Source organism: Daldinia decipiens, assembly GCF_022478715.1.
Source record: "Daldinia decipiens strain CBS 113046 unplaced genomic scaffold F4813scaffold_50, whole genome shotgun sequence".
Taxonomy (NCBI): domain Eukaryota; kingdom Fungi; phylum Ascomycota; class Sordariomycetes; order Xylariales; family Hypoxylaceae; genus Daldinia; species Daldinia decipiens.
Window position 1 is genome coordinate 77,615 of NW_026054593.1, and position 20,055 is coordinate 97,669.

Genomic DNA, 20,055 nt, shown 5'->3' on the forward strand with positions numbered 1-20,055 from the left:
TAGACTTGTCCTTTACGCAGAGGCAGTCACCAACAGAATGATTTATTTAATTATACGCTAGAGTGTTTATTCATCTATCCGGTTTACTTCGTCCGTCAATCCTCTTCATTGACGATGAGACTATCCCTTTACAATACAGCTTTCTTAGCATGACCTAAGTCAGATTCCATTCACTTAACATCAGTACATCTAAGTATCAGATAATCCAATTAGAAGATTGTAATATCTAGTACTGTCATCATTTATTTTATCTTATTTTCCCGTCACGATAAATCATCTAATTGATCGAACTCCTCTTTACTTTTACCAATCCTCTCTCATCTCATCAGCTTTGCTTACTTACCTAACCTAGGTACCTATGTAATAAATGCGGAATGTATGCCAAGTGGCGATGAAGTCCTTCGCTGTGAAGCAGTTGGTACGCAGTCGTTTCCCCTTTCAGCCAGCTGTCTTTTCTCTGTACCGGACCGTCAGTACCATACTTCCCAACAATTTCTCACTTCGGTTGAACCTTCGTACTTAAAATATCGCTCACCTCAACTACACCGAAGGTTATTAGGCCTAAACTTATCAAGGTAGAACTTGATATACACTTAGCGAACGCTTTCTCTCTCTCCAAATCACCAGCGACATTAAACCGCTTACGTGCGCTGTTCGCCTGGCGCCATGGGGTCCGTCGAGCAAGGGTCATCAGTAGTGGAGTCCAGCAACGATGAAGCTGTCATCAAATCCCATATCGAGCAGCTCACCGCAGCGCAGTTGCCCAACTCAGCCATCTACAACTTCCTACTTTCCAATGTGCAAATCCGTTCCGCCTCGAAAGGGACAATGACGGCGCGTTTGACACTCACCCGGAACCATATCAATTCGGGCGGTGGCATCCACGGTGCCGTCTCTGCCGCTATCGTTGATTGGGCTGGCGGTATGGCAATCGCTACATGGGATTTGCGTCGCCGTACTGGCGTCTCAGTTGATATCCACGTCACGTATTTATCGTCTGCCACGGAGGGCGATGAGATTGAGATCACTGCTACAGCCGACAAGGTTGGTGGCACCCTGGCATTTACTCGCGTCGTCATCTATAAGGTTGTCGATGGCGAAGCCGGCCCAGTCATTGCGAACGGTTCGCATACAAAGTACGCCAAGCAGCGGTAGTGATATCGGCTGTTGTATCGCGAGGCTTGTGTTTTAGCAGGTTCGTTTTGCCTCTGGGTTTAGAAAGGAGTTTATATATCGCGCTATTTTAGCATGATGTCAAAACGCAGTCGTTTACTAAGACAGAGGGTTAGTCTAGTCACGGCTGAGTATACAGAGGAACGACCTGATACCATAGATGCCGGCTAACTTTCAGGAGCAAGCGCTACGTTTGCTGGATGTTGTTTATGACAAGAGCTTAGCTTAGAACTTCTAAATAGGGACTCGGCATTATAAAAACTGGACAAGATTCCACCATCAGTAATATTTATATCACAACGTCAGCCTTGATTTGTGTTAGCATTGGTGCGAATAGCTCAACTCCATCTTATATGTTAGATTCTTGATCTTCCTAACTCTTCTAATTAGTACTGTCTGCACCAAATGGTATTCAACCAGGTGAAGGCATTGCCGTTAACCGACTGAGCAACCTAATCGCAACCTGGATTGGAAGTCTTATAATTGGTTATCTTCTTGGTCTAGCCTGGATAAAGGATACCCTTGTAATAAAAAGTTATCATCTTGTGTTAAGGCATGTCCTATTAAAATCCCTACCACCGGTGAAAAATTCTGGGCCAACCAGCGATGAGGCCACGGTGGATCGGAATGTTAATTCATTGCTATCGTTCTCATACTCATCCCTTGATGTACTAATCTTTCACAGTTGGGTGAGATAACCACAATCGCCTACCCAAAGTATAAGTCAAGTATAAGTCAATGCGTGCAGTCACCTTCAAAGCAAAGCAGCGACTGCCTTCTCCCCTTCCTCTAACCTCAGCTAAGAGATGAATTTAAAGATAATGTGAGGGGCTACAGGGTACTAGGAGTTCTTATACGTCGTTAAAGGTTACCAACTAAGCCTCATGGATTAGGACGCCAGGGCTAGGGATCATAGTCGCAGTAATAAAGAACGTCACCTATAATTAAGAGAACAATCATCTTGAAGGGTCTAAACTAAATATTATCATATACTAGTTGTCTCATCCCTTCTATAGCATCCTTCACCGGAGCCTGCCCCACAAAGTTGTACATATCTCATCACGGAGCTATAACCACTTCCGGGCTTATCTTACTTCTATCTTGCCATCCTCCCCTACCCCATGGGTTACTCATCGCATTAGAAATCACCTCTTAGCAGGTATTTATTAGAGCTACTTTCTAGGATATCTCAGGAGTGCCTATAAGGCTCAGCTCACGTTACGCTAGAAGCTCCAAAGCCGTAGGAGCGTGAGTCCATTCTGGGTTATATACCTACCTAAGGCCAATATCTATCGGGGCTCCCTTTGCTCTACATACACTTATTAAGTAAAGCGAAGCAAGCTTCCCGAGAATATGGTGTCTGTTTACATCTTTATATACCTTAAGAGGTGCTTACTTATTGGGAAGCATCTACGTCTTTTTGGGGTTAAGCTGGATCAGATAGCGTATATGCTATACTATCTTGATACCTCCTAGATATTGGTAGACACGAATCGAATTTATCAAGATTGCTACCATAACAACTACTACCGGCACGCCCGGAGCGGAGCTGTCACAACACTTGAACCTCACGGAGAAGACATTGGGAGGTGGAGTTAGGGAACGAATGGGGGACGGGATCCGTAGGATCAAGATCGCCCGCAAGTGAACTGACAACCAACCGCCGCAAACGTGGTCAGTTCCGCATGCCTGCTAGAACAAACTGGATAGGGTAGTTTTAGACGTGGAACGTGTGTAGACCAGGTCTCGTATCAGGTAAATCGAGCAAACTACCGGGCAACACTAGCGGTGGAGGACCCTGTCCTCCCCTCAATTCTAGGACAACTACCACGAGGTGGAACGAGACACGTCGAGGTAGGTATCGGAATAGAAATTGTTACTCTGAGTAGCCTTTGGGCCATCCGGCTTCTAGAACTCCCTTGCTTCAGTGATCATCATAGAAGCTACGGATTAGGATATTCTTAATGTAATGGTGATGTGCATGAATAGCCTCGAGCGATGTGGGTGATCGTTTCCAGAAACTCTGGCTGAGAACACTCTTTTAGAGGGCGTCGATATCGTGAGCAATGCCGACCACACGCCAAATATGTTTGCAGTCTGGCTACCTGCGCATGATAGCATCCACACCCGCACACTCTAAACGGCGACATGCTTCTTGAACATGTGAATGAAGAAGACGTGGCTGTTGACGAGACGCATTACCTACTCCTCATCGATATTTGACAGGTATGCCTAACTTGGTAGCACATGAAAAAAGAACGTCTTTCGACTAGAGGCCTGTATTCCAACTACTGCGGGCTACTATGTTTGCTCCTGGGTTGTTGTAATATCCTTCTCTCTATGCATTGAAGTTCGACCGGAACTACCGGTACATATGCCCGGAAGAGCCAACGCATGAGCGGGAACGATGTGATGGCCCTAGTGATTAGCGGTCCTGCACCCCCTTCACTGATGGCGTGAGCTCCCAGATCCCCGATGTAGGAATCGATGGGAAAACTTCCCCAGACCGGACTACACGTAGCTAAGCGGGTTATCCCCAAGATTTGGGCTCTATTGGGAGTTAACGACTAGGCCTAGGTGCATCGAAAGTCCCACATGAACGAAGCTGCTTTCCTGAGCCGCTTCGTATCTCTGCAGTTGAAGCATGCGTGTGTGCGTGTCCTTTTCTAGATCTTCAAGCTGTAGGCAGTGGCAAGGGTAATCCACCCACACAGTTCCCTATACTGTACGCATCAAGCAGTACCAGAATGTATGTTGCTAGCGGCCTGCTGTAGGATGTAGTTTAGGAAGCATGACTCTGGGCAGCATGAAGAAGAGGAGTCACCTTAGTCAGTGATAGCAATATGCACCATCCTGGATCATTGCGACGAAGGTATCCGTCGACCGTAGGTTACGTCGGATCTTCTACGCTGTAAGGACGGCTATCGTTGACCAGGGGGTGATGATGCAGAGGAAGCCAACTCGGGTGGATTCCAGAGCTAGTAGGCTTGGAAGTCCGCAGTCCATCTTGGTCGACGAATAGGCACTACCCTTCCCTATAGGAAAAATTATGACACATGTATATCAGGGAATAGACCGCTGACGAGAACGCCCCTGGTTCATAATCGGTGTAACGGTGAGTTGGTGTGTCTCGCCATGTTGAAGAATAAGAGAGCCGTCGCCGGTCGTCGTCCAATCGTAGGGTTTTGCGTAAGCCCACTTGTCGGTCAGCTTCGACGAATGATATGGCTGGAACGCTTCTATCTATCTAAACGCCTAAAATCGATGATATGTCTCCGATCAAGAGACAGTCGGTGGAGAAAAGGCCTCTTTTCTTCTTCTTTCGTACCTATATACATACTTCGTACATACCTAGGTGTACATTTCAGGAGACAGATATGCGTATACGTTACCTAGAACGGTGTCCTATTGTCGACATTACGCTGCAGATCTGTGCGTTGTGCATAAGTATTAGAATTTTCTGATTCTCATTAGAGCTTCTAGGTCTCTCACGCTTAAAAGGATAGAATAAGCAGCATGACCATTCAGCTCGCATAGGTATAACCAGAAATAGAAACAGAACTGCTGCAGAATATCAATTTAGGATAAGAATGGGAATATGCCCGAGGCGTGATTTTAAAAGAGAAGGTAGATAGAGTCATGGGCAATATGTACCTACAGTAGAGCTTACAACAGTTACAATAAATATCCCGTGCCGCAGGTGGAGTAGCCTACAGGATGGTGTTATAGGTAGGTAGGCAGGTAGTACTAACAGACGCAGGAGCACGCAGTTCTGCGGCGAGGCAAATATGGTGGATTATGGATAGACTTGATCAATCAAACAGACAGGCTTCGCATGTAATTTCGCTGTTTGAAACGCGAGGCAGCTGTCATGATATTCCCTGTATGATATAAAAAATTTTTATGTTAATGTGCCCCGGGATTATGGATTATGTTATTATAGAGGAGCGTTATTGTTAAGTTTGTCTCAGGTCTAGATATTAACTACGCCGCTTTGTCACCCTATGTGCTTGGTTTCTGCTCTGTGTTGGACGTGTATATAATGGACTATAACTGGGTAGCCAGTGCGTTGATTGTATTTAGTAGGTACCCAAGGCTTTTCAGGGTGTAAGGGTATATATATACTATCATCAAAGAATATTGGTGGGGAATAGAAAGCCCTTGATATCTTAAACGTGGAAAGGGATCGCGGGAGCGGGAGGTCGAGATTACGGGTAGCGGAAACGGGATACTAGTACGAGCAGGGTTAAAAAAGATTCTAGTTGGCTCTTGATAGTTTGGTCCTTGATAGTCGGCGAACTGGGCATTTTAAGTGTCCTGCCGCTTTTGGACAGGATAGGATTCCCCGGCTCTACCTTCAGCCAGCCAGCCGGCCGGCCGAGAGGAAGACGAAAAAAACGAAAGAAAAAAAAGCTCGCGGTCAGATTCTGCACTTCACTCAAAACATCAATAGCACTGGAACCTAGGTATTCATGGACGTATGATGTAGTATGAGGGTGGGACAACTCAGCACATGGCAGCTGCAGTAGCGACTGCATCTCAGCAGCAGGGTCTTGTATGCCGCTGTAGGTATCGTTGTATTTTAAAGGTCGGAAAGGAACACCGCATCCGCTATGTTGGCGGACCGGGTGATGGCAGACGTTACAGCGCACGTGGATTTAGGGAGGGTAAAGCCGTTGACGAAATGCCGCTTTCTTTTACCTTTTTTTTTCTTTTTCTTTTTTTAATCCCACGCTGAATTTTGCCCGGGTGTATTACATGCAAGACTAATAAGTGTCATATCAACGCGGCTTATATCAGGTAGGTTGTTAAAATGTACCTCGATGTACTCGCGGTGGGTTAATACAGTACCATCCATGGTTAATTGTCTTATGGAATGCGGAGATCGAAAAGAGATAGCAGGGAAAATGAGAATGACGGACATCTGATACAATGACATCCCTGACTTGAAATGTCGTGTAGATAGGTAATACTATATGGATCGTATTAATTAATTATAGCAAGGGCCGCTATAATTCATCAGCCAATGCTCTGTTTATTTGGGCCGAAGCCTCTTTTTTGACATGCGTTCGGTTAAGACAATGAGTTGTTCTGATTGGATATGCCGGCAGGATGGCGTCGACATCGTTTGATATACCTTTGTACCTCCTTAGCTTTCAAACTTGCCGGATTTAGAAATAAAAAGCACTTGTCTGACAACGGATTTCCAAAAGTGAACATAGAAAACGCCTCTTCGTCATAGGGGTCTGGTCATAATTAGCCCGTTTGCCAAATCTGGGGTCTGGCCCATGGCGCTGGGAGCCAGAAGGGTGTTCCGGATACTTGACCGGCCTGTGCGTTTGCATCGGACTTACATAGAACCTGGAACGAGCCAACATAACGATACGATTTGTATATGGCTTCAGATTATCTAGAAAGTTTATTATAGCGTGTAGTAAAGCACTAGGTTACCCAGTTCAGTTAACACTTTCATATTAGAGGTAGCCTGGCGGGTATCGTTTCAGGTAAGAGTTGATCGAGGCAATCGTTGGCTTCGCAGTAGGGTGGTGGGCTGAAAAGCTACGCGGCTTCTTCTTTTCCGCCCTTCGCATAATGCCGGTATTCCCAGCAGCCACAGTAGGATGGTGGGTTAATAACTATGTAAATCTACATACGTAGAAAGGAATCTCATATGTCTTAAAGGGGGAAAGAGTGTAGCTATACCCAGGTATGTATCGGCCATAGAGCTGTGTGGACTATGGCGTTCTTATTTACCTTCTATTACATGTACATGTTAAGCACGTAGGTTTTCAACGGTTGTTAGCTACCTATGTTGATGATCTGCTGATTAGAACCTAGTACCCTGCAACATCGTCATGGCGTAGCGTCATTGATGGCGACAATTTACCGAAGGAGGCGTTACTAGGACACGACAAACATTTGAGATGGGATGAGTGCCGGGGATTGAATGGAAGCCTACTGCTACTGGGGTTAAAGATGATGCCAGGCTATTGGTAACAACCTGTTACGCGGTTTGTAGAGGAATCTCGTGGGGAAGGTCCCTTGATTTCGAAGGCCGAGACGAAAGACAAGGGGGGGGTAAGTTTTCGTCTGACTTGGCATTCCTAGATCCAGGTAATAAATTCTTAGGATACACCGCGGCGGTAATAGTGTAGGCTTGATTAAGCTAGCATATACATAAGAGTTGGTGCTACTATGCGGCTTATATACTATAATTCATCGCGAACCATGGTCGGCCGATCCGTGGAGTCTAATGTAGGTACGGCAACGGAGTATGTGTGTGATCCCGTCTCAGCTTATGTGTGGTAAGTTCAAAATAATACAATGTAGATGGCCTTACATGACCACGGTCTCTTCAACTTTGGCTGGCATCTCACCATCTCACCTTAACTCCCCCAACCCCAGATCGCGGATATCAGTCTAAAAGCGGATAAGGATCTAGACTGAACCGTGAGTTCTGATCATCTGGATGCCAACTCCAGAGTTACCAGGAGACGCGCGAGGTTAAACATTGGTTTCGATAAGGCACCCGTCTCTCAAACCGGGAGTCTCGAAGATGTGGCGGTAGGGATAATGACAAGAGTAACATGTCATATTTTTGTTGGGCTGATATTGATTGATTGCATACCATTGCAACAACGCGCGAGTCCATACAATTTCCTGTAGCTTCATATCATAGGTAGTAGGGCTCAATTCGAATACCAATACGGTAACATGGCAGTATATAGCGCACAGTGGCTTACATCTGGATATAGCATTTGGCCCATCAAACTTCTGGTTGAGAAGTGCAGGCCGATCCCCCACTTCAAGCCACTGACTTGTCATATACCTATGTATGCCATACCCCATACTGGCGGTGTACGCATAGAGAAGATTTTGCATCGTCTCCTCGGTTTCAACACATGTAAGGTATACCTTAGGTACCTTCTTAGGTATGGGCCTATCCTAAGTATCTGACCTACCCATTACTACCCTTAAGGAGAGTATCTTCATCCTCATCCTCATCCTCATCCTCAGCTTTATAATTATTATCATCCTCTTGAACAAGTAACGAGCTGGCCGGCCCGCTGATGATATACATTAAATGACTATACATTAACAAGCGAACCGCCCGTCGAGCCCGAATTATTTTTGCAGTCTGATTTCCATCCACACCGAACCGGAATACACCCCACTGGTAGGTTCTCATCTGCAGTGCTCCGACAAAACCCTGGATATGCATGCACGCCAGTGGCCATTCTGCATGAGCTAGACGAACAGCATAAGCGAGACAAGTGTCTGAAGCCCTATCGAATGCCTTATTATGTTACTACGTTGGTGGGTGTGGTGTGTTTCATCGCGCTAGGTTGGTCAAGTGGCTCCCGAGTAAGTATTGTACGACAAGAGGAGGCGTTATTATTGTTTAGCTATTATTATCTCTCGCAGTATATCGCATCATCCTTCGGCGGTGTCCTCGTCATCATCGATTAGTATTACCACAGCTGCAATGATCATCCGCGAGTGCATGAGCAACGAATCATCTTACACTGTTAGTCATATGCGTTGAGAAACTTGTCCCTCTGGAGCTCCAGACTCCGGCCTGATCTCCGTCTTCCCGACAAGATCAGTGTGACCACGATAGGCCAGCAGTACATACATACATACATACATACATACATACATACATATACAATACATACGCAGCGGCATGCGGTAATGTACTATGCTATGTACTATGCAGGGTCAAGAACGTGACAAGTTTGGGATGCCCGATGCTGCTTTGACAGCTGGCCTCACATGTTACGACCACCTACGCGCGATGCAGCTTCTATGCATTGCGCAGGTCAATGCCTTGGCGGCCACGAACCGCAGAGCTACTATGTAAAGTACAAGCGTGCTTCTTCGTCCTAGGTATTCGTGGACAAGTCCTGGCTACGTAGCTAGCCCTGCCGCTATCCAGGCTGCTAGGGCATCAATGTCGGTTCGCGTCGCGCCAAACCTTTAGGTAACCTAGGGATCTCTGCGTTGAGGATTTCTCGCCGAAGCCTATCTCAACTCCAAGAAAAAGCACAATAAGCAAGGATAAGGCATGTCCTTGTCTCTCGCCCAATCCTTCCCCTCATTGCGCGAAGCTCCGTGGCGCTCTTACGTACATGGCTAAAATGGCCGACCAAGATCTGGGCAAACGCCAAACGTCTGCTTGTCCTTTCAACTGTCTCTCTTGGTTCATTCCGAGTTAATCCTGACTACGACCCTTTCCTAATCAAGATATTTTATATTGCTTCTTAATCAATCGGCATTGAAATATCTTGAAATGGTACGTGGGTTGTGGGAGAAGCCTCTTTGGCGTCATTAACACTTGGGTCCTGGTATTCTCACGTGCCCTGGTTTCATTGAACATGATACACCTGATGTATTGTATCACTGCATGATGATTCTATAACTAGTAACCTGTCTTATTTCGTATAACTACCTAATCTAGGTAACCTATATCGACGTATACCGGTCTGATAACCTACGATACGTGATGTATATCCCCCCTCCTGCAACGCCGGGGTAGATGAAAGGAACGAAGGATAAAGTATAACTGGAGTGTGAGCGAATCGGCGCCAGCAAGCTTGCATTGGCCTAATTCTGTTTTTGTTCCTCCTACTCTTTCTAGAACGATGATGAAAAGAGTGTGGCGTATCTGGTGCTGGATATGGACTTGGCCACCTTTCAAGTCACGGAGACTCCATTTGGCATGCTAGTTGCTACCTACTACCTACGTAGACGAGGCTAGGGCTCAAGGATTCAGGAACCCGAAAGATTACTTCGCCACAGGAACGCTACCCCCTTTATCATTAGTCTAATAGAACCCTGAACCATGTCAAATCTCTTGGGGTCCTTGCAGCACGACATCAGACCAACCTAAAGTTTTGACGTGCTACAGCAGATGTCAGCATTTTAAGGTAGGGGGAAGAGATGGATGCCGCGCGTGTTAACCTGGAGGTGGTGAAGGTCGGATCGTCCTACCCATTTTAGCGTTTGATGGCTTCTCTTCCATGCGCATTCTGGACATGGGCTGTAGAAGCTTCTGAAACACGACCGGCCCAGGCCCGGCTCGAGATTCCGTCCGATCTTTGGAATAAGAAAACGGGATAGCCTGGGTCCAGTTAGCGGTAGACCCGTAGCTAACCAGCTTAACCAGTTAACCTCATGCATCTCTTTTGGCTTGGGCGCGGCATTCTTTTGCGGACCGGGTGCTAAGCTGATTCGGCGAATTCAGATCTTCCATGATCACACAAATGTAACGGGACAGCAACCTCGCAGTACACTACTGAATATTGCCCACACCTAATCAACCAGATGTGGGAGCATGTCACGCTCGGCAGGGCACCGGCCTCTTTACGATTACGAGAGAGGACTAGGACTAGGACGAGGACGAAGACGAGGATGAGGGGAGGGACGAAAGGAGAAATAAAATAAAGAAGAGAAAAAACACGAAATAAAAATAAAATCCTTTGATGGGTTAATTTAACAAGAGCTAGTGGTCTTCTACCGGCAGGTCACTCAAGTCACCTTTTCTTAAAGAACGTGCCATACGCTAGAACTAGACCATGGGCCATGGGCCATGGGCCATGGCAGATCTTTTTAGTACATGGGGTTCCGGAAATCGTACCTATACATGGACGGCGTTAATTGCTAGGTGGCATCGGCCCTCCTCGAAGCTACTTTAAAGAGGGACGATGCAATTGATGTACCATACTTGGCATTGCCCGCGGATTAGACATTTTGATGGGTAGTGGAGCATTTCTTGTCTTCACCGTCCACGTCCCTCCACTTCGCATGCGAGGGGGCGTAGTTCTTTCGCGCATATCTGCACTTACTGTTCGGCCCTGGAAGGGGTTCTTGTACACTACTTTTTGTTGCCTACCAGTCATCAGTCACCAATCTCTCTGCCAGTCTCGTCACCTGCTACTCGCTGCTGTATTATGCGCCTGTGTGGCAGTCTGTCTCTTTTCTCTACTATATGGTTTATGTATTTTGGAGGAGTTGTCTCAACATACATACATACATACATACATACATACATACATGGAGGCCATACAAGCCGGGATTCGGGTTGGTGGACTGTGCACACTGTGCCAGCTTCTTCTCGCCGGTTCAAAATCCGCATATAACCAACCAGGCTCCAGTATATTCCAAAATACTCATTTTGAACCCCTACTCTTATCCGCCTTCTCCTTGTTAGTATATCAATACTCGTGTGAGTCTTAAGAGCACTTACATTTGAATCTACATATATCGTGCTAGATCATATATACGCACGTGGGGATAAAGAAGCGCGTAGGCGCGTTGAGGTTCCGCGTTCAAGAGGTCTAGTGCGGGAGTGCCACCCATCAATCCCTCACCTGCCCGCTGCAGAGCACAGACAGATGAGCAGGCGGCCCATGTACAATATGTATAATATTATGTACAATACATACAATACATATATCTCCAGACGGATACAAAAGCTTGAAGGCCCGCCCCCCTGTTGCTCTCTACATGCTATTTCGTCGTTGACAACGTCGACAACGCCCCATGCAGGCTCGTTGCTGTACCTCGCTGCGAGGTAGTACTCCTGCAGCTAACCCCTGCCCAAGGAAGTATGTGTACTTTTATACAATCGAGCATGGTTTCGTCAGCAGAGGCCAGCTCTTTCGGTATGAGGTGTATGAGGTACTAGTAGTCAAGGCGGAGCCCAGGTAGATAATTCATCATACCAATCATAAACTAAACTCACAGTACAACGTGGTCGAGCTTCGTGTACATCTATCAAGGGTATCTATCTCCTTAGGGTCTACCCTCGAGGGTCGAGTACATACTTACCGGTTGATCCCCTAGACCTTTGGGCCCACCATCGTCATTCCCCCGTACAATCAATCACAGTGCTTAATGTTGGCATTTTTCTCTGGAGCTTTCTGCAGTTATTGGCCAGATCATACCACTATCGTTTGCGTTGAATACCTACTGTGCCATCTGTACATTCTTGGACCGTACATATTTGCCTAGCCTATGCCTTTCCGTTGGTAGTATGATATACCATACAGACCTAGGTTCATTCTTCTCCACATCGTAAATCCACCCAAATACATGACAAGCTCCAAAATCGCCTTCTGAACAGTCACCACGAGGACGTCGTGTTGTCTTCATTTATCGATTCCTCACTGGCCTTGTCGATGACCTTGGGAAAACCTGGCTACGGTAACGACGGTCTATATCTCCTTTGCACGACCACCCTATCGATGCTACTGGAAGATCCCGGAAAGCGGAAAGACCCCCACGAAGCTACCGCCCGCCTTGCCGAATCATCTATCTTTTCTATCTCGTCTTTCTAGGTTGGAACTTTTCTCAGGATTTGTAAAACTTGGGAATTGCATCACCATACGTACGACCAACCTCAATTCGTATAAGCTAACTCGGACGAGCATCTCACCGGCAAGAGGAATCTTGAACTACCACGGATTTGTCCCTCCCCTAAGATCGGTTCGAACAACAGTAGTATTCTAAGCTTGTGAACTTCCGAGTTTGCAAACCAAGGTCTCAGTTTACACTCCCAACTATCAGGACAGAGAAGTTGAGACCGACTGCCTTGAAACTGTCATCGTAACTGTTTGTCGTTTTCAGAGCGCACCTCGATTACCTTCGGCCGCGACCAACTCGTGTGTGGATCAAACCGGTCAAAGGCTTTATTACTGCACGAATGCGAAATCGCGAGACCTTGGAAACTAATCCCCCAGCCACACATTAGCACCGCAATTCTTAAGGGATATCAGGTCACCCGGCGCGAATCTTCCAAATCGAACAGAGTATAATACTCCCGGCTATTCTCTTTGATTCCGTATACCAGGCCGCCACCTCTAGCTCTCTCCCGTCAAACCTACCTAATCTCACCCCGCGACCTATCAAAGCAACTTGCTTGAGTGTACAAACGAGTCACGAACTAGAATCCTGCATTCAGTTCTAATTGCCAGTTACTAGTCACCAGTGATAGTTTACAGTCTCGAAGCAGATTGCAACAGGAGGAGATCGGGATCGAGGCTACCTACTCCTCGTGGTACCATTTACTGAGTACACTTACATAGTCATGCGCCTATTTACAAATTTCTGCGGATAACGATACGTCATTGCCGCTCGTTGAGAATTTGAAGTAGGAAATTGGTATTTGAATGGCCAGAGCAATTCTTTCTAATTAGGTTGGCTTGTGATTAGGATCGCGTGAAGGAAAGGTTGCTAGCCACTAATCAAGCTTTCACGGCAAAGCTGCCGGTGCATAAAACTCACCTACGTTTTGCAGAAGAGGTGCTTGGGTTTTATTCAGCCCGCTATCGAAGAGAGGCTACGAAAGACTGGGAGCTCGGACAAGAAAGAGGTCAACGGCCGCGCAAAAGAAGAGGATAATAGGCTCTTTTTGCACGAATCGTGTTGTCCAAACATCGTCTTGTTCAAATCTTGCTTGGAATCCCACAGCTATCGGCCTGTTCCATACTGATTTCGGTTTGGATGAAAGATTGGTCGGAAGGTTTTCTTGGATACAGTATACCGTTTACACGGCGCCGTCTCGTGAGCAGATTAATCACGAACCAGATTGCTTGAATTCCAGAGATTTACAATACGGAGACATTGGGTTTGGATACCTTAAATATCAGCGCTGGTAAAACAAGACTTGGGTTGTAGGCGGACGAGGGATATACGACACGTAAAAGTTAGTTTCTCTAACCTTCATCTTTGATTCTTTTAAGAACCCTTCAGCTCCTGGCCATCAGAGTGCAACCTCTTGTCGTGGTCTGGTTCGAATGAGGGACTCTGTCCCCAGGCAGTCTTGGGGCATTGGCGTGGGTTGCAAAACCCGCTCTTAGTTTCCATCTCTACTATTATTTCTAATTTATTAGTTTGCTCTGCTTTCCCCTTGCTAACAATGGATAAAGGTCAAATTCCGTTCAGGTTCTCGATTTATAGCGCGCCAATCCACGACTGGCAAAAGTGCTTCACGATTTGCACATGAGGTATTGCACGAGGACCCTCGTAAGTTTCTACCTGACCTCAAAGTCACCAGCAATGATAAAACCGAGAACACCGTTGACTTTTCTAAATTATCCAAGTAGAGATGGCATTTCATACTCATCAGGGCGGCCATTGGGTCGGACACGGACCTGGCCCTGGCTATATGCCGGCAATGAGCCCGGCAATGCCCCCTTTATCAGGGCCTCAAGTTCATCATCAACCACATCAACAACCAAGTGGCCCTCAACCACAGCGGTAGGTAGAATAGTTGCATATGGATTTTGCGATTCTATACGAAACATAGACTAAACTTCAGCAGGCCCGAAACGTATCGCTTAGAAGTCCTACAGCAACCGACCATGGCTAAAGCCGCCAATGGCAAAGACAAAGGTATTATCGACTTACTGTAACTCGCTTGACTAAAAGCTGACTTGAGTAGACCGCAAACCCGTCGATCCACCTCCTATTCTCCAGCTGCACGTTCCGAGCGATGAAGACCCCGATGGCGTATATCGGCAAAGTGAGTATGGTGCTTTGCCTTGAAAGGTCGAGATTGCTGACATCCATCAGGTCCCTATCTTATTGCCGTTGCGTATCTCGAATATGCCCACCCTCCAGGCCCGAACGGTCAAGCTACTCCACCAGCAAACATGATGGCGGGAACGACAGTTTCGTCCTTACATCGGTTGAAGGACCCCACTAACAAAGAGGGTGCCTTCTTCGTGTTTGGGGATCTAACGATCAAGAGCGAGGGAGAATACGTTATTCGCTTTGACTTGCTGCAGATGACGATGGATAATCTGGACGACGGAGAGTTTTGGATAACAATATGCTCAGTTACAAGCGACCCTTTCAAAGTCCACGCCGGCAGGGCATTTCCAGGCATGGCGGAGTCGACTTTTCTCACACGATCTTTCAGCGACCAGGGGGTCCGCCTTCGGCTTCGCAAAGATTCGAGGCAAATTGCAAATAAAAAGAAAAACCTGCGTATAGCAGATCAGATGGACAAGCAAACAGCGCATAGGCAAGGAAGTGCTTCACAGAATGGTGGTATGCCGCAGATCGATGACAGGTCCTACCACGATTATGGAGACGAACCCGTAGCAAAAAGACATCGACCAGAATACGGTACCATAAATCCTGGGACTCCCACACAGGAGGGAGGCCCGGATATTCGTTGGAGCAACTATGGTCCTCCTACCAATCCAACGTACGCATTAGGGTCCGTGACTACGGGACCGCCAACTTCGGCGACAACGGTGTCAATGCCTCCGCCAACCGGTCGTATTGATACCCATTTCTCTCCTCTCGGCCAAGGACCTCACGGGTTTGAACGACAGTCGCCAATAAACCACTCGCCGATTCAGTTCAGCAACAATGCTCAGAGTTCATCCCATCCATTCATATTTACAGCAGGCTCCAATAACGGAAATAATCCGCCGCTAAATCTCGCTCCGATTCCACCTCATCCCCAATCCGCTTTGGCTTCACCGATACATAGCGTCTCTCCTAGGTCACACGGTCCGCTGAATGGTGCACCATCGGGAACCGCGTCACCAGTAGGCCCTAATATGTACACTACAGCACCCCCGACATCGAACGCACATCCGACTCACCAGTCTCCTTACACTAACCAAGGACCATATCAAAGCATGCAGAATGCTTACGATCACGGCAGTCTTCGAGAACACGGTTTAGGAACACCGTTGACAGCGACGATGCCATCCGAAAGTCTAAATGGATCATATCCTATTGGCGGTACTGACTCGTTCGACCACCATCTAAATCATATGGTTAACAAGACGCAGCAAGACCACTAGGGTTGGTCAAAATTGCTCATATACGCATAGTTACTACCGAGGGCATCGTCACCTTACAGATAATGGATGCTACCAACGTAACAGTTCATACCCCTTTTTTCACTCGAGATCGACGAAAATTTTAGCGGCTTAGAATAATAATTATTGCAAATTTCTCACGTTGGCACTTCATGACGGCATTTTTACAATTACGCGGCCACCCATTCGTTTTTTAATTCACTTTCCAAAATTATTCGTTGGGCATCATACGGGACATTGCATCAGTGGGATTTTCCAGTTCACAGGCAGGCAGGCAAGGCGGCGTTGGTGCGTGTGAATATGTGCGTGTGTGTGCGTGGATTGGTATTGTTTGATTTTCAGGTAAATTGATGCATGGTGAGGGCATTTTTGACACACAGTCGTATTTTCACCGGTTCGCCCTCTTGAGTTTGTATTGGGAATACGGGATTTCAAAAGCACTTCTCTGAAAGATACCCAAATGGAGGCTATTCTGCGTCATTGGTTTTCCCACTATTACCACTTCCACCCCTCTAGTTCCCCTTTGTTTCTACTATTTATTGCGGTTTACGCACATTAAGGGGCTAATGGATTCGCCCCTGGAGTTTTGATATTACGATAACCCCTGCCCATGAGCAACTCCTCAAGAATCCCCCTAATTGTTAGAGTACAATAGACATGAAAAGCATCACTGCAATACTAGGCTTGGAATCTGCAATCTGCAATGTGACTCAACTTACTACGAGCTTGGCACAAAATATAAAAATCTTCCTTCATTGATCGCGAGTCTAATTCCGTGTGACTATTTCTAGTAAGAACAACTCTTCTGTAGTTTCCCTATACGATCCAACGTAGTATAAAGCATCTTCTACGGATTGGCCGGTGTCACGGCTGGAGCGTCTCCGCTTGCTAACTCAGGAGATAGGTGTGACGGAAATGCATTGTGCAGTCAGTTCTTGGTGACATGTTGTACATGCTGGGGCCAAGCATCACGGTATAGCGCTCGGCTGCAGCCTCGTGTAGGCCTGTCGATGGAGATTTGTGCTTCTTCCTATTAGATCTAGAAGTCATTAGTCAAATTACTACGAGACAGGTTGTATCTACTTCTCCCATCAGGTATCATGATATAACAGGGGGGGGTCAAGATGTATTTACCTAGGTCCTAGGTAGCTAAGCTAACAAATGCCCGCAAGGGGCGGAACCAGACTTGCAAACTATTCGGAATGTACCCGCCACGGCGAGAGAGAAGCAACGAAAATCAAGGTTGCCAGGCACGAGTACAGTGCATTACTACAGTCTCTCTTCTAGCCCTCCTCTAAGGTGTATCACTATTTCAGGATTAAATCTCATTTTCAGGTCTCCAGCAGGTCTACAACAACAGATGTGGCAGCTGTTGTAAGCATGATGAGGTGTTTAGCTGTTATGTGCTGTTTACTGACCAATTCGCCACGATTGCTTGGTAGAAGCCTCTACATACATACGCTGCAACCCCTGTCAAACGCGTCTCCTCTTACTACTTACCCTCTAGGCAATTTATTAGGCTTCATTAGAATAGATACAGTAGCTTCCAATATTCCGATCTAACAATAATGATATTACCGCTGAAGGGACCGAGAATCGAACAGGAAAAGTACCTAAACTAGGCTAGGTACACTTTCATACTCTATTCTCAGCGGAGCTGGCCGGCTAGGCCCTTCTTTGCGGGTAGCACATCTAAAATAATTATCATACTTACCTAGGTTAGGTACCTACCTGGTATGTATAACTATGTATTTTCTGATAGTTACTTCTACTCATGCTAGAGTTTCCGTACAGCACTCAAGACAGAGTTTTCTTGTCACGGTATTATCAAAGTCGATTGTGTTGTCGGTGCTTGGTATTGTAAGCGCTTTGTAGACGATGAGCCTCCATTTCCAATTCGTTCTTGTTCCCCTAGGCCTCATCTACTTCCCCGAGGCATGTATAGGTATACATACACTACGTGGATATAATAGTACAACTAAGCCACTCGGACTACGAAAAACCCCTGTCCCGGGCTGTACCGGACAGTTTAGGGATGGTTATTCGGCACATTCTATTAGCCTTCAAGCCCCATCTTGCCAAAACGCTTCTACCCAAGGCACTGGGGTTTGCTAGGCTTTGTGGTAATTAAGTGTATATACACTAATTGCTGAGTGCATTTGGCAAACCCGGGTTTTAAGTGACGGGCTCTCCCGAATAGAATACGCTTAGAAGACTTCGAAAATGCTCAGACGTCCTCGAAAAGTCATCATCTAAAGATCATTACGTACCCAAGGTAATAAAGAAAGCACTAAACAACAAGAACTAGTCCCTTTGGGCGACTTTCTCTACTTCTATTTATTATACTTTACAACTATACATTAGGTAGTTATTTTCTTTATAGTTAATTAGTTATTGGCATATATATCTATTCAGCGTAGGTAATTTGCCCTTGTGCATTCATAACTCCATCCTCCCATCCTAGTCGTAGCCAAGCCAATAGTTCAACGGTGGTCCAACTCGGTCGCCCGTCAAGCTTTTTTGAGGCCTCAGGCATTTCCAATATCTGGACCAACCCTCTCGTATCGTTGTTGGACCAAGAACAAGACGATATATTGCAATGCCCACATCAGTACGGCATCTGCTGTTGTCAATTACGATGTGCCCAAACCGTTGCATTTGGACCCACGGCCGCTATTGCGCGACGTGCTTCTCCAAGTTGCAGGAAATGATTGAAACGTGGAGTTCTTCGGAGCCCATCCCCCTGCTGTTATACCCTGCTCTCTTTTGGTCCACACGCGACTATGACCCATGCTCTCTGCTTAGCCACCCTGGTCCCCTTACAAAGGTCCCTACTCACCGGATACCTTCTTGTACAATACATTCAGATACAATACCAGAGAGTTTCGACAAGCCCCGAATAACCGACGAGGATCTTTCCTCGGCCCTAGCCTCCGAAAATATTCTCCGAGATTTGTCTTGAATCGCTACCCACAACGGCCGAATCCGGTATCGCCATCTTTGACGCTAGCCGGGGAGCCGGAGGCGCAGTTCTATGACAAGTTCGGAGGGTACATAATACCAGGTAGTTAAATAAATAATACGTATGGATTAGATATTCCAAATGACGCTGTCCGCGGCCACAGTATTAATTAACAAATATAGGAAGCAATTTACTTTACCTCCTGAGTCCCATCACAGAGTAACTACATAGCCTTCTAAGTCCTCGACGTCGTGCGCGACTTTGATAGTGATGTATATTGCTTGAGACTTGGCATCAAGATTGGACCAGGTAACCGCTGTAGTAAATGACATCTCGCTTCAGCACCAACGGGAGCTATTTTCAGAGCAGCGTACATATGCAAGTCTGCCCGCACTCGGCGTGGATAACTACGGTCGCAGCTTGGAAAACGCGTAGGGGAAGAGAGGGTTACAGTACTGGCACACCATCAATCCTAAAAAGGCAATCAAATGATCACATTTCCTTAATCTGGACAATGGGGGTAAATAGACTGCATGCGGAGTACAGGTAAATCCACCCTCAGAGGCAACATTTAGGTAGCGAGCACATTAATACTCCGATAGAACGAAGTCTACCCGTCTCCCGAGTTAGTTGAATTGTAACGACGGGATAGGAACTTTAGTGTATGTATACAAGATTGATCAAGCCTACTTAATGTAGTATTTATGGCTCGGCATCGAACAAGTACATACCTGTTAACGACGAGTTGTCAGGTTATAATCATGCTATCCACAATATGACCTTCGTCTCTTGTCCTTAGCGTCGAGCACAATATGTCAAGATAGGATCAAAGTAGAATATTATATCCATGTCACAAATGATACATAGAGAGAGAGAGAAAGAAAGAGACGGCAGCCCGGCCTGCCTATATGAGATACCCGGTCCAAGAGAGTAGGATTGCGAGCTCTTCTCATTTAGTGCTCTTATGTATTTACCGAGCGCGAGATTACATAGCATGGTTGAATTGCGACAACTACGACACAACTCCGCTAGTAATTTTACAAAATACAAAATACACGTCGTTGTCTGTAGTTG

At 46.4% G+C, this 20,055-nt stretch overlaps 3 protein-coding genes across 3 annotated transcripts; 2 read left to right on the plus strand and 1 right to left on the minus strand.

Annotated features, from left to right (window-relative positions):
• Positions 1–666: 666 nt before the first annotated feature.
• On the plus strand, positions 667–1,155 carry F4813DRAFT_393852 (thioesterase family protein; the record flags this gene model as incomplete). The annotated part of the gene is made up of 1 exon (XM_049247483.1): positions 667–1,155. One exon carries the CDS (start codon positions 667–669, stop codon positions 1,153–1,155), a length of 489 nt encoding a protein of 162 aa, XP_049095243.1.
• Positions 1,156–8,110: 6,955 nt separating this feature from the next.
• F4813DRAFT_375280 (uncharacterized protein) lies at positions 8,111–8,579 on the minus strand. Its single transcript, XM_049245002.1, has one exon. The coding sequence runs from the start codon at positions 8,393–8,395 to the stop codon at positions 8,132–8,134; it is 264 nt and encodes an 87-aa protein (XP_049095244.1). The 5' UTR covers positions 8,396–8,579; the 3' UTR covers positions 8,111–8,131.
• Positions 8,580–14,284: 5,705 nt separating this feature from the next.
• Positions 14,285–16,001, plus strand: F4813DRAFT_393854 (velvet factor-domain-containing protein; the record flags this gene model as incomplete). Its single annotated transcript, XM_049247484.1, has 4 exons — positions 14,285–14,436; positions 14,501–14,571; positions 14,621–14,701; positions 14,752–16,001. 4 exons carry the CDS (start codon positions 14,285–14,287, stop codon positions 15,999–16,001), a joined length of 1,554 nt encoding a protein of 517 aa, XP_049095245.1.
• Positions 16,002–20,055: the final 4,054 nt, after the last annotated feature.